A 15,108-nucleotide genomic window follows, 5' to 3' on the forward strand; every position below is an offset into this window, starting at 1 on the left:
CCAAACTGACCATTTCTCACAATATTTTCTTTTACCATCTCTCTCCGTTCCTTTGTCCTCCCAGAGCGTGCTGCAGGGAGGACAAGATGCTGATTGTACCATGCTGATGGAGCAGGTTCTTCATTTGGCCTCAATAAACAGAGTCTCTTGAAGTTCCCGAATCTCATCGTCTCTCGAATTAGACAGTTTCATTGCCGTCTTTGTGTAAATCAGCCTTCTTCTCCCCCGTTGGAGGTTTGTTTTACTGTTTTTTTGCCGCAGCATAATAGAAACGTCATCAAAGGGTTTCATTCAATCTCCAAGAATACACCAGAGAATCGGCTGCCTTCACACATGAGCCCACTCAGAGATCACCCAGTCTTTGTACTAAGGGGCTGGTAGGGTAAACTCTGTTTGGTGTCAGGTCCGACTGAATGGGATATTTGTGTTCACTCATGCAGCCCCGCTGGGTAAGGTCTAGATCATTTCAGGTTTGCATTCTCTTGGAAAATGGGGCTTAGGAATTGTTGGAGACCATTCTATCAGTACCTATTCAGTGAAATGAGACCTGGTATAGATCTGACAGAGAAATAAACACAAGTGCTCAGACAGGTTGCAAATATACCTTCAGATAAGTCAGCTTTATTTGGAAGTAAAAAAACAAAGGCGAATGGTAAATTAATAAACCACACTGTTCCACCATAGTTCAACTTTGACCTACTGTCCTTGCCATACTCTTTTTCTGTGCACTGAGGGGTTATTTGCCTCCTTATGGGTTAAGGTCATTTATCATAGACAGTGAATAATAGGTGATCACTGTTGCACATTTGGGCAGTGTTTGCTATGCTTTACTTAAAGGCAACCTTTGCTAGTTTTAATTAAGCCATAGAATATATTTGACTATAATCTTTGTCTCTACACCATCGTTACAGCTTGAAAGACTGCAAGACCTGCAATGAAAAGCAATCAGCTTTTTATCCTTTCTCCCTTTGATGAAAACGCAATGTAAATACTGCTCTGAATAAGATAGAATTTCACCCACTGCAGTCTCTGCAAAAGCTTCAATCGAATTAACGTGAAAGGACTGCCACGTAATAGTCCTTTTATATAGCAAAGCAAATTGTCTTCAGTAAAAGGGGTGAGAAAGCTTGAATTTGTTCCATTATGACCCCCCTCAATGAATTATACAATAGGACCTCCAGGACCAAATGGAGATTGGGCTCATCTTTTCATGTCCGTCTTCCATTTGCCCATTTGTGCTCAGGGATTTGCTGCCAGAGTGTGTCTCCTGCCGGGTCAGTGATTTTTTATTCAGCCACACACAGAGGCTGAATAAGGCCAGACGTCCTCATGGTATCACTGATCCATACATCTGTAACAAGGATGCGTCCGTCCAGGGACGTCATGGCATTTGGCTACGGACTCCTTCATCCCCAGACATGACAAATGTCACCTTTTCTTCTTGCAGGCTTAAATGGAGGCAATGCATTTTTGCTGTATAGTGACCTTTAAGGAGACATCACACAATCTCTTTTATTTTTCTTTTGTAGCACTTTGCAAGCTGTCTTTCAGCAGAGCTGTAAGAAAGTGCAGATAAAGAAAAGTTTGGTTTCACCCGATAAGAATTTGCATCAGATAAGTAACTAATCAAATTTGATACAATCGCAGTGAAGGCATTGGGATATTTTCCTTCCCTGTCTCTTTTTGTAATCAATGCCCAACTCCATCAACATGAAAGATTTTGGTCCTGCTGATCCAACATTTCATTTGGAGGAGATTATGCTTTTTGCAATAAAGCTTAGCAGTATCAGAAAAATCATACAGGGATGTCAGCATGTAAAGAAAGAAGCTATGAATATCATTGAAGCTTTGTCTGACTTTGCACTTTCTTCAACTCCGAGATTCAGTGTGTAAGTAAGTGTGGCATGAGATAAAATGAGGTCTCAAATATGAGGCAGTTATTGTCTTTACTCTGAGTCTGCGCCGTAGTGGTGAAGGACCGTCCCGCTCCCTGTCAGACATTTATAGAGCTGGTTGCTGAACTGTGTTGTCTGTTTATTGTTCATGAGCCCAAGTGTTGGAGTTGTTGCCTAATCATGTAATCCATCAGTTGAATCTAGCAAACACATGGAGCCAGTGAAGCAACAGGAGCAAAAGTCTTATTAGATTTAATTTGGTGAAGCCGTTTATATGAATACATCAATTTTATGCCATTATTCTACCGTATTACATAGTGTAAATGGTTACATCCTATCTTAAAATGTGACACGGCAATATTTGCAGCGTAGTACAATTCAAGAATAACACATGAAGCACAAAAATTGTATTTTTCATTTTTAAAGGAGGCTCTAACACACAGGATTCATGAGCTCAGGTGATCTGATGGCTCTCAGAAGAATACAGTTATAACGTCCATCTGGTGTGTGCGGCTATTCTGTGAGCAGTGTGTGTGTGATGCCGTGTTTCCATTGCTGTGAGTTCACATCTCCTGGAAGATTCAATGTCCCGTGCAAATGGGAGAAATTCCAGTCAAATATTATATTAAGCGTAAAACGATTGATAGGCAGGCTGTATAGAGAATGACACCATCAAGGCATGTAGACTTGTAATATTTTGTGTTGAAAACTTTGTTACTTTTGCTTATAACTTATTCTTTTCTAAATTAAATAAGTCATGACCTGCTGACCCCAGCAGTGTCAAAGTATTTTCAGTTCATTATGAAACTGGTGTGCTCCTGTTTGACTCATAACAGCACTGTGATGTTGCAGACTGGAAATCAAATAGTTCACTATAAGCCTTTTCTCAGATCCAATAAAATAGAATCAAAACTATTTGATAACAAAAGTAAAAATAACAATAACCTATTGATGACTCATTTGAATGGACTTTTCTGCAGCAGCGAAGGTCGCAGCTCATTTTCAATGGGCATCATGACAAGAAAGATTTAATTTGTCAGACTTATACAGATTTTACTGGATAATGGATCAGAGGCTGCAGGTTTATCAACAACAACATCAGTCTTGCTGCCTTCAGATGCTGCAGGGATTTAATGAACTGAAGGAGGAACTTTTCATACAACATAAAGCAGCTGTGGACAAAATATACTGGAAGAATTACTCTTATACAGAAAAATGCATTTTTATAGATATCAGTGCAGTCTGCTTTACTGGCGTCACAGCACATTTAACATTATTTCTATTATTTCTGCACAAGTGTTGTAAGTATTCAGCCTGGTTTCCTTGACGGCTGTGCCATCAGTGTGTGAATGATTAAATTAGCTCCTGATGAGCAGGTGGCACCTTGCTTGGCAGCCTCTGCCTTCACTGTATGAATGTGTGTGTGAAAGGGTGAATGTGGCATGTTCTGTAAAGTGCTTTGTGTGGTAGCAAAACTAGAAAGGAGAGATATAAAAGCAAGTCATTTTAACGTCTCATAAAGCACTTTTGTAAAGTTGCGGACAGAATATTAAAAGTGAGTGTTAAAAATGAAGAGACCAAGATATCCTCAGTTTTCTGGTTAATGTCTGAAATGAATGATCCTACATTTCCCATAATGTAATCAGTAGCATCTGTTCATGAGGCTGTCCCTGCCTGATAAATGCAGCGGCCAAGTCAAGAGTACCTCTGATAATATCTCCAGTGAGTGACATCAAACAGGCCTGAATGTGTCATCCCATAGATGAAGCAGTTCTCTGCTGGATTAAATTATGATTACATGTTAAATGAAATGCCTTGACCTTTAAATGTTTATTTAGTATTTTTGTATTCTATTGCACCAATGTTGTGCTGGCTAAATGTTTTTAAAGGTTAAAAAGGCTTTTGAAGCAGTTATTTAAAAAAAAAAAAATGTTATTACCAGACACTGGGAAACTGGGACCCAAATGCACGCACAAACTCAGAGACAAAATACAAGTGATTTAATGGGTGTTATATACACACACAAAATGCACAGTGCACAAGGGGGGAGAGGAGTGGGGATTGCTGGTGTGCTCTCCTGACAGAGCCCAGTGCCGGTGAGGTTCATAGTTCCACGCAAAGTGTCCCTCCATGTGGTAATGGCATCCTCCAGGTAACAAACAATTCATGAGGTGAGAAGCGATGACTACAGGGAATGCACGGAATGCATGTAAGCAGAGGAGAAAGAAGGAAGGCAGGCAGGCATGAACAACAGGAGACTGCAGGGAGAGAGCACAGGAGCAAGTTACGAACAATTCAATTAGGCATAGAGAAACCAGAGCACAGCGAGCAAGCCAGATACACAGCACACTCCTGCTCTTGCTGATGAAATGACCTGGTGAAGAATTAGTCTCAGGCCGGTCTTCTTATACTGGAGAGGAGATGATCAGTGGAGATGGAAAACGTCTTGTGCCGCCTGCAGGAGAACACCACTCCCCCAGCTAATTTTAGCAGCTTACACGTACATTTGACATGGATTAATTATAGAGGCTCTTTATGCCATTTAGCGAGTTGCATATGAGCACACACACACACTCACACACAGAGGGAATACACATGTAGGAAAACAGAGGAAAGAGGTGGGCTGCCATGATGCTATCATGACAAAAATATTTTTCTTGTCATGATTGAATTTGTGCCCCTTCAAATGTAGTTTAATGAAGAGCTGAATGACTTTAAAGCACATCTGATATGCTTTAGAATCATGTTTTGTTTGTTTCAAAAACATAATAAAAATAAACATTGGTATCAGCCCAGAATTTTACAATTGTGCGTACTTATTTAGAATATTTATTCAAATATATGGTGGTATGTTTAGGTAAATTTAGAGAAGTTTGCCAAGAAACCGAACCAATCAGCGTTGGTTTTAAGGAGGATTTAAGTGATGAAGCTGCTCACTAACCCTTTTTTCTCTGGATCCTTCTGTTGAATATGGACCGGGCTCCTGAAATTGGGCCTTTGATCCGTAAATTCACATTACACAAACGGAAAATATCCTTTACCCCCATGTTGTTTACTTTCTGAGCTTTGCCTTGATGCTGTTAGTACGTCATACGCTTCCTCGATCTGATTGGTTGATTTGGCCTGAATGTTGGTGATAGACAGATGGTTAACCAATCAGCAACCAGTATTTTTGCCCCTTCCCCAAAGATCTCCAAACCAGAGTTCCCAGATGGATATGCAGAGAAAATGAGAATCAATCCATCGGTTTCATCTGGAGTCAGGTTAAGGGAATATAGAACATAATTAAAAAAAATAGTTGTGTCGTCACAAATTGTGGTAAGCTACAGAATGTCATTTAAGCCCAGGAAACATCCTTTGTTATTGCTAGGCAACCGCACAGCAAACTGCTGTCAATCACCTAGCTAGTATAGATAATGATATTAGCTAATGTTATCAGCTAATATCATTAGCTTAATAAAGAAGACACTCCCAACCTGGTGCTGTTTATTATATCATGACATTATCTGATGATGAGACAGGGTCGGGAAGAAGCTGTACACGCTGGCCTTTATTAGTCGCGTGGTTATGGAGGATATAACGATACTTTTAACCAAATGGACAGTGTGGTCATGTCCTCAGACTGTATTTCTCTGTGTTCTGTCCTTTACCCTACCTGCTGCTGCTGCTGCTGCTGCTGAGACTTAAATTACACAGGCATCATTAAAGGTAAATCTTATCCAATCATCTACCCTCTTCTCTTTTTCTCTCCCAGCGAGCTTTTAGGTCCAGACTTTACAGAGACTTTCTACACAGAAGATGGACAGCCGGTGACTGTGACCAATAACAATTACACTGTAAGTATTAACGAGCCACAGGTTAAACTAAGTCTGTAGGAGGTTGTGTTAATCTCTCCCTCTTTCTGTAAAAACTGTTTACTAGCACATCATCATGCTTGACACCACTGCTTACAGAAGGTTAGCGCTCATTAGTGTGGATACAAACACTGTTATAGTTATGGTTATAGTTCTTGGTGTGGATGGCCTTTAAATCCTAAATTAGACCTGCAAAGGGAAATATTATGTTGACTGCATGTAACTGCTAACTCGTTTATAAAGGATTACAGAATTTATAATATGTGCCTTTTATCCGTAAATTCACCTTGCACAAACGGCAAATATCCTTTACCCACATGTATGTTGTTTACTTTCTGAGCTTTTCCTCGACACTGTTAGTTCGTCATACGCTTCGTTGATAAGATTGGTTGATTTGGCCCCGTCCATCACCAACCAGTATTTTTGCCCCTTCCCAAAAGATCTCCAAACGAGAGTATTGTCACCAAAGAAACAAAAAGCCAAGCTGCTTAAGTTTCTTTATATTCTGTAGCGGTGATTGATATTTGAAAGGAGGAGGAATAGATCTGACATTCTCACACCTGGAGTTCACCTGTGGTCAGTTTTATGTTCATACTGAGTTATCACAAAACAACTAAGAGGGTTAATAGAATTAGGAAAAAGAACATTCCCTTTTCTTGGGGCTTTCTGTGAAATGTAGGAAATCAGTAGCTAAAATACAACTTGATCAAGGGAAGGAGGAGAGTTCACAAAGCAATAAAATTCCAGCAGTACATAACAAAATAGCTCTAGATTGCTTTAAACGCTGCAGATTGAAATCCTACACTATAAAATGGGGATTTTTTTTCTTTAATCATATTTCTTGCCACTACATGGGAGATGTTGTGGTGGTAGAAGGCCATTGCCATAAGCGATGCATTAATTATGAAGCACTTTATTAAGGCTGTCGGCAATGTATTAGACAGGCTGAGTGTGGCAGTTTCAGGAGCAGGGCTCTTCAGCCAGGTTGAAAGTGTGTTAAAGGAAATAGAAGCTACTAAAGACTACTGCTATAGCCCCAAAGCAGCATCGTGCTGCTTTGCTTTCAACTCCAAAACATGCCCACACAAATGCATAGCCCAATATGTAAAACAGCTAAAAGAGAGACATGTAAAGTGAAATATGTTCGAAATAAACACTATTATTTCACACATTTCAATACACACTGACAAATGTACTGTAACTCTAAAAACCCCCAATAAAGTCCCGGTTCGGCAACATTTGTTTGATCATATTCACTGAAGCCGACACTATGCTCTGATAGAACAACATAAGACAAAATAAACACCCCTCTACGTGCACGTAGAGCCTGTTGTTTGTTTTGTAAAAATCCACCGCGCCCGTATCATCCTGTCCACTCACCACAGTTCACAGTTCATGCACACGCCACAGATCCCCACTCCCCGCTCACGCGTGTCACAATATCACAGGCATACGCCTCAAGCTAGGCATACGCTAAATGACGTTAGCAGTTGCTATCTATGAGTGAGTTAGCCATACTACCTCCATGTAGTTTGTACCCCATGCTGTTTAACAATGAGAGAAGACACGGAGTGTTCACAGGAATCTGGTGCACACGCACTGACAAGCACTCGATGGGAGAGAGAGGAGGAGCTAGGTGGTAGAGGGGGAGGGGTGTGATAGTTGTAAATATTCAAAATCCGAGTTAGAGTCAGCTCGATCTGTCAGACTGGCCAACTGCAGCTTTAACATATGTACAAATACACACTTGGTTCACACACAAAGACAAAATACATACACAATGCATCATCACACACGCACACACACTGCTGATCTGTATTCTTACGGCCTGACTAAGCAACAGCATGGACTCAATCTATAACGTGCATGTAACTGTGGACAGATTGCTGCCTCAGTGGAGCATTTAATCATTTAATGTGCAGGTGGAAATTAGCAATATAAAGCATATTGGGGCAAGACACTGAACCTCACATTGCTCCTGATGATTGTACAGCCCCTTGCATGGTAGCTTGTTGTCAATGGGAGTGTGTGAAAGGGTGAATTAGAGGCTAAAATTGTAAAAGCACCATATAAATGCACTCCATTTACTATGCTACCATGTCACATTTGGATGACCTTCATGCAACTCCATGCTTTTTAATATGGAGCACAAAGAGGCTGCTATTCTTTAACCACAAACAGATAGAAAGTTTGTTTGCATAGGAGAAAGAAAAATGGGGATAGACAGGCTTTTATTTACACCCCTAAAAAATACATTTGAGTTTATATTAAAGTGTTAAAAACAGATACATATTTAGAAAATCTGATAAGCTCAGGCTCAAAACTGAGCATATTTAGTATGTTTTCTCCTAATTTTGACTGTCACTCTTGTATTACTTTGCTGACACGTCGTCATCACAAAATGTGGGCATTTTGGGTGGTAATTCATTTTTTAAAAACACTAATAATATGACAAGGACGAAACCATATACGAGACACTATAATGGCTACATGGTCAAACTAAATGACCATCCACTATAGACCCTGCTTTGACTCAAGGGTTTCAAGCCTGTAGTTAAGTTGCTCTTTTAGGCTATTAGGCTATTAGGTATACAAAACAAAGTGCAGACATGATCCTGCAATCAATCAATCAAGAATCAAATGTGCACATTGCAGTGATTTCTGCTCATCTCAAATGACCCTGGTTTCCTCATAAAAAACAACAATCTGGATTGTGTTATTGAGTAATTTTTTTTAAGTTTATCTTTAAGTCTAAATAAATACCCAGACCCTGACCTTTTGGTGAGTGCCTCTTTGGTCATTCATTAGCACTATTTAGCAAAGTCACAATCCTCTTCATGCAACGTCCATTGAAGTTACTTGATTTCAATTATTAAAAACTCAAGTTATCAGAACCTTTGCATTTTTCTCATCTTAAGCGTTTTTGATGATCAGAGGTGGTTGAGCACCCTGATTGGCCCTTTGATCAGCCAAGCTGTTAAGAGCTACATCATAGGAACCAAATCATCTGTTTGTCCTCAGTAGAGTTTTGATTGCAGTGTTGCATGCCTAATTATGTAAGCTCATGCTAAGTCAAATGATGAATGACTTTTTCGAAAATAATAGTTGATTGAAATAGATGGTTAATTTATTTTTAGAGCTGCCACGATCTCTGTTTTTCCACATGTACCACATTCACTTGCTTTGGAGACAGGTTATGTAAAAAAGACCAGCATTACAAAGGAGTCAGTCTGGCTAACTGTATATTTCTGTAAACCAGAAATATTGAAATGAAAGGTATCTGGCATCCTTTAGCATCTGTATGAGACAGACCAGGCTTTAAACTGACTTTAATGTAAAATCATCCCCGTCAATATTACACAATCAGGGCAAATGCTCTGGAAGTCCGTTTAAGACGTAAAACAAACTTTGCCTAGGGAGGAGGTCTGCTGGATGACTGGGTCATACAAATGCCGAACACTCCCCGCAAGAGACCACGGTGTTCCGTCCAATGTGAAAGTGAGACTTCATTACATGACAGACGTAACATAATTCATGATTTTTTGCTAAAATAGACAGATTTTTTAGGAGTTCACCTCACATAAAGGACACCCAATATCATGTGTTCTACTTGTAAGCTGGATCACCCCATTGTGTCACAACTGCTCGATCTTGGATGACGTAGTATGAAGAATGACAATGTTAGGGATGTTGATTAATTGATAACAATCATAAAACTTCATTAATGCGCACACTGAGTATGACTTTGTAGGAAAAGCATACAGGATATTCTACGCAAAATCATCCCATGGCCTTTTTTGGCACTTGCACACATCAAATAAGCCATGGAGTTTTTTTTGTTTATCAACTATTAACGAAGAAATCCGGTAGAGTCGTTAACAGTCGCTAACAGTCACTAACAGCCGGACGTGGCTAACCGATTAGCTCAGGGCAGTACGGTGAAGGCATTAAAATGTCTTTTTTAACCACTAATACTTCTAAAAATAACACCAAACCTCTGCAGCAGCATGATAAGTATAACCTGACTCTCTCCAGATTACTTTCTTTCTGCCTCTACTTCCGTCTTGATTCCGCCTAACGCCACTCAACCATCTGGTTTCGCTCCATTGGAAAGTGATTTCAGGGTCAACAAAAAATGGTCAGGCCGATCAGGACCGCCAGGCGGGGTTTTATAGATGTGACGTAACAGAGAAGCGACTGTTGTGATTCAGACAACAATGGCGGCTTGTATCAAGGAAACAGACGTCAACATGGATGCTGCTGTTTCATCCGTGTTGTCCAACCTAGATCATCTTTCTTCTTTAAAAGAACACCAGAGAACAGAGCTGAAGTCTTTTCCCTGCACCGCTCTCATCAGCGTCACAGGTTGGTTTCCATGTGAGTGGTTGAAGTAGCACGTCAATAAAGATGGCGGACAAGTGGTTTATCCAATCATATGCAAGGATTTTTGATAAGGCCCAGCCTCATGAAATCGCTTCCCAGTCGAACGATCCTATATGGACGAGGGAAGCAAGGAGGAACCAAAGTCATCTGGCGATAGTCAGGTTTATGCTAAGTATCCCTACACATAAAAACGAAGCCACATCCGGCTGATAGCGATTCTCCTGGATTTCTCTGTTAATAGTTCATACACAAAATGGCTTATTTTACGTATGTAAGGGCCGAAAAAAACCATGGGATGATTTTGCGCTGGAATTACACTTTAATAACATCCTGTCAGTGTTCGCTGGTGGACAATGATATTATGGTGACATCAGTGCGAAATGACTTCGGGCATATATTTGGATCATCTGATACAGTATATCGGCCTAAACAACTCCTCAATGTAGCTTTTGAAAAGCTTTGCCCATGTATTTGATGATCGATAAACTGTACACTGTCTTGTTTAAGAATAAAGACATTTCTTTATTCTGCTGCTGCACAATGGAATCATCTTCCTACAAGTCTAAAGTTAATCACATCAGAAAGCAATGTGCCCGTAAATGACATTCAGTCATTTAAGGCCTGTTTTGTAAGAGTTTGGAAGATCTGAGTCCCTTCACCTTTGTATGTACCTGTGTTGTTTAGTGTTAAATATCAGAAGACCAAACTGGAAACAAGCCATTAAACTTTATTGTGTCACAACATTGAGGACTGTAACCACTGAGGGGCAGTTATACAATCAATGAATAAATTAAAAATGATGAAAAAAATGTAGTTACTTTAGAAAGTTACCAGCTACATTGGCTGGTGATCAAAAAAGTTAATTTAGAACCCTGTTAATGGAGTAATAATGTAAAAATTGTGGGTCTCTGCTCTGTAATCAGAATGTCAACCTATGTAGACAGTCTCCCCCACACAGCAATGAAATTAGTGATAATCACTTGTATCTTATAACAGAAACAATTCATTTGCAAAGTGGTAATTCTTGCTTTATGAATTCAAGCAGCAACGGATGTTTTATTTTATTTTATTCTCGGCTCTTAGAGATTGAAGAATGCCTTTAGTTCCGTAGGTCTGTGCCCAGTCAGGATGTAGTAGCTTGCCTCAGGCGGTGGAAACTGGATTCTTCCACTCAATGCCAGAGGAAAATAGAAAGTGTCACCTGTGTGATGTGTGGAGCTTGAAGATAAAATGCACTTTTCATTCTATTGTCCAGATAATATCACAATCTCAGGCACAGGCTTTACCTTAAAATGTCTGCAGAATGTTGTTTTCTATGTCTGATGAATGTAGACTTCAGTACCTGTAAGAGTTTCACCTAGCTCAGTGTGTGGTTTAATATGTGGTAGGGTGCTTTATGTTTGTTGCGTTGTAGGCACAGTCTGTGCCTCAGATGTGCCTAAAAAATGTTTCAGAGGATTGTGTTTGTATTTGCTTTGACATTGTCAGACTTTGTTTTTAATGCTTGGAGGTGTATTATAATTGTTCTTTCGCTCTCTTTCGCTTTGAAAAATGAATTACTAGGATTAGCTTCAGTAAGCTTTTATCCCACAAGCCACCAAGTTAAAGACTTTGGGTTTGAAATGAAGTCAAACCTAATATCATGTGATTCCTACAGAATTTTACATTTTTTAAATGTGATAAGGGAATGCATTCAGGGGCGGAGTGGCCATCGGGAGATTTCCTGGTCGGCCGGCGGCCAATAAGCTCGAGAGAACTGGCCAGCAGGCTGCCTTGCACAGCTGAGTGATGTGAAAATCTCCAAGATCTTTATAAACCATGCATAGAGAGAGTCCAGCCACTATATCTAACACTTGTTGTGTCTCTACATCTCACTCATGGTTGCTACAGTGTCACACTCACTCTCATTAATCCAGCCTACTGATTTTTGTTTAGCCTCCTATCTTGATCTAATTATTTTTATTCAGACGTTACACAACTTCCATGACCACAAATATAAAATGGCCAACCATTGTATTTGTTTTTTTGTTCATTAATTAATATAGATTGGTCAGAGCAAAGCTCCGCGTTTATCCAATGAACGAACGGGGATGAATGAGCGCCTGTGCAGGTGAGTGGACAGGAAAACGGTTAGCTCAAGCTTTGACATTGTTGAGAATTAGCAAAACATTTGAGCTGAGTTCTTCATAGTTCCTCCTAGGTGGGGCGGTGTCGTCATTTAACTTGTGTCAGAATACCAGTCTCAGTCAGTACAGATCAGTAGGCTCTGATGGGTTGAGCCAGTTTAAGGCCGGGGCAGTCAGAATTGTCCCGGTGAATTTTTGTGTCTCACTTGCCAGAAAAATCTGGGTGCTATGAAGTTTTTGCTGTGGACCCTTGGGGCTGAAATTTGTTCAAGTGCAGGTGAGAAGGTCAAACATATGCTAGGGTACTTGCATGCTGCAAAGTTTTCCAGTTGCCTCGACTCAAGAAATATCTGTGTCCACACGAAACAGTGAAACCGACTCCAAACGCTGTAGTTCACATGCCAGGCCTGGATGTGGCGCTGTAACTGCCACAGAAATACACCAACAAAGGAGAAGAAGGGACGGGGAGACGCTGTGGAGATTACAAACACCCACTTTAAAAAAAAAAAAAAAAATGTTATTGTTCGAACAGGCGCACATGAAAAGACGTAAGAGCCGCCGTTGTTGGTGTCAATCAAAACCCTGGATACTTTTCAAGACCCGGCTTTATTTGTTTGGGTTGGCCATGCCCCAACCATTATTTGAGACCTGACCTTTATTTGAGGAAATCTGGGTGTCTGATGGTACCCTTATTCGTGTCTTTTGTCCTCATTTCCTCATTAAATTCTGAAACATCCCTTAAATCTGCTCACTTCTGTCAGGAAAGTTAACAGTTAAATCCCAGTGTTGTTGAAGGTGTCCACACTGTGCCAGCTGTGCATAATATTACATATCATCCATCTTGCACTGGTGATGTCATTTGGAGTCAGAGACTGCGCGGTAGTGATTGGGCGGTATCAATGTCTTGAATGGCAATGTTGGACAATAATGTGTACTCAGTAACACATTACTGTATGATCATTACTTTTCCCAGAGTTTTCACACAAGGCACGAGATCACAAGTAAAGACAAAAACAGGGATTGAGAAAGGCCTTATCTGTCTCTGCAGCCACTTGAGCTCAAATGTCTAATCTGGTGAAACAAAGTGAACTAAAACTGTACAAAGTTGAAATAAGCTGCTGCAAACATGTTTGATGTACCAAATGTAGTCCCACAGCTGAAGCTGCAGATTGGATCCAGTCTCTGCATATGCAGTGGTTTTCTGCACAGTTGGCCCTCACAGATAGCAGATTGTTCTCCACGCAGCTGAAACAAGGCCGAGCAGGCCAATCTCTTGGGCTGCATCCACATCACATCCTCTACCTGTAACCAAACTAATTGCTGAGGGTTGGCAGGAAGAGCTCTCACTGACAACTGATTTGTATGTTGGCTCTAACAGAGCGCTCGTGGCTGCTGTTTGAAATGAGAGAGATCATTTCACTTTCTAATGAGCTGACTGAGACTTGTGAATTGTTAAAAATCGAAATGCAAGCAACATTGAAACCTTGTGGGGATCAATCCCTTTTCAACATTAACAGCTGGTCTTTAGGCCGATAGGCAGAGTTTGATAGAAATCATGAAAGCTGTGATACATTTGTATTTTAAAGGCTGTTTTTTTATTTCTTTGTTTTTCTTCTCTACAAGGTACAGTAGTGCAGTGGGCAGAGTGAGTCAGGTGTTCTAGCAGCCTGTCTGGTTGTAACTTAAGGGTATGAATTCTGCCCTTCTGATTCTTTATTAGCTGTAATATCATATATAATATCATGATAAAGCATGTTTTCTGATAATTTGAAAAATAAATATGAAATAACCACATGGTAAAGCCTATTTTAGTAAACTCTGTTTGTGAATTAAATACTAAAACAAATAGAAATAAATACAAATGAAAAGGACGTAGGATTTTTTATGATTTTATAAAGAACTTATATGCAAAGTGAACATAATGTTTAAGGATCGAAAGGTAAAACATAGTCCAAATGACATAAATATTGCCTTAACCCAGTTCAGCCAACGGTTTTTCCAAGCGTCCCGCTGATGAGCTCCAGGCCTAGGGGGCCTATCTCTGGCACCAGAACTCTTGGTGGAAGCCCATGATCTTTCTATAAAACATGACGCCCTCGTGAAGTAACGCATGTGGGATCATGGGAGTTGTAGTCTTTATTGCCACTGAAAATCTCAGGCAGAAAGAATGTTTATTAACGAGTCAATGAGTTAAAGTTTTATTCACGTTAGCGTAACGTTTTGTAATGTTTATTTTCTTTATGTCAATTTATTCTAATGAAACATTAGTTTTACCATACTGATCTGCAAATAAAATACACTGGAGCTCAGAGATCAGGATGGTCTCATGAGGCTATCGTATGGTATCGCCCTGATGTAAACATTTCTGGTGTTGCTGCTTTCTCCAAGCTGAGCACCCATGAGGGCCAGTGGAGGAGGAGAGTCCGAGCCTGGAGCTCTGCACTTTCTCAGTTTTTTAACATTGCGACAGAAATGATCAAGAAAAAATATAAAACAGACATTTTTATATTGCTTTGATAATATGCTGTACAAATTACTTCTCCTTCTGAAGGACTGAAGGTACTTTATAATTCATATCATAATATCTGCTTACTATGTGAAAATATGGGTTATGTAATCAAATTGATTTTCATCCCATTGAACTGTGTGGTAAATACTGTAACATTTAATCATAAAAAACAAAAATGATATCCCTCAGGTATTTCACACAACATTTTGTTTTTGTATCATTTTGGAAAGTTTGAGTTAATGTGCTAGTTATTGTCAATATAGACAATGTAACTGTGTATCACAAAGTGTCTATGTTTTTTTTCCGCAATATTGACTCCATTGAAAGACAGGAAACATCAG

At 39.9% G+C, this 15,108-nt stretch overlaps 1 protein-coding gene across 1 annotated transcript in view; it reads left to right on the forward strand.

Moving 5' to 3' along the window:
- The window catches only part of adam19a (ADAM metallopeptidase domain 19a), a 266,602-nt gene that overhangs the window by 161,649 nt on the left and 89,845 nt on the right, over positions 1 to 15,108 (forward strand). Inside the window, exon 4 of the mRNA XM_083937316.1 lies at positions 5,650 to 5,731. Within this exon, the coding sequence (XP_083793442.1) occupies positions 5,650 to 5,731 (82 nt within the window). The remainder of the gene's footprint in view (positions 1 to 5,649; positions 5,732 to 15,108) is intronic.

The sequence above is a fragment of the Echiichthys vipera genome, assembly GCF_963691815.1.
Source record: "Echiichthys vipera genome assembly, chromosome: 22".
NCBI lineage: Eukaryota > Metazoa > Chordata > Actinopteri > Perciformes > Trachinidae > Echiichthys > Echiichthys vipera.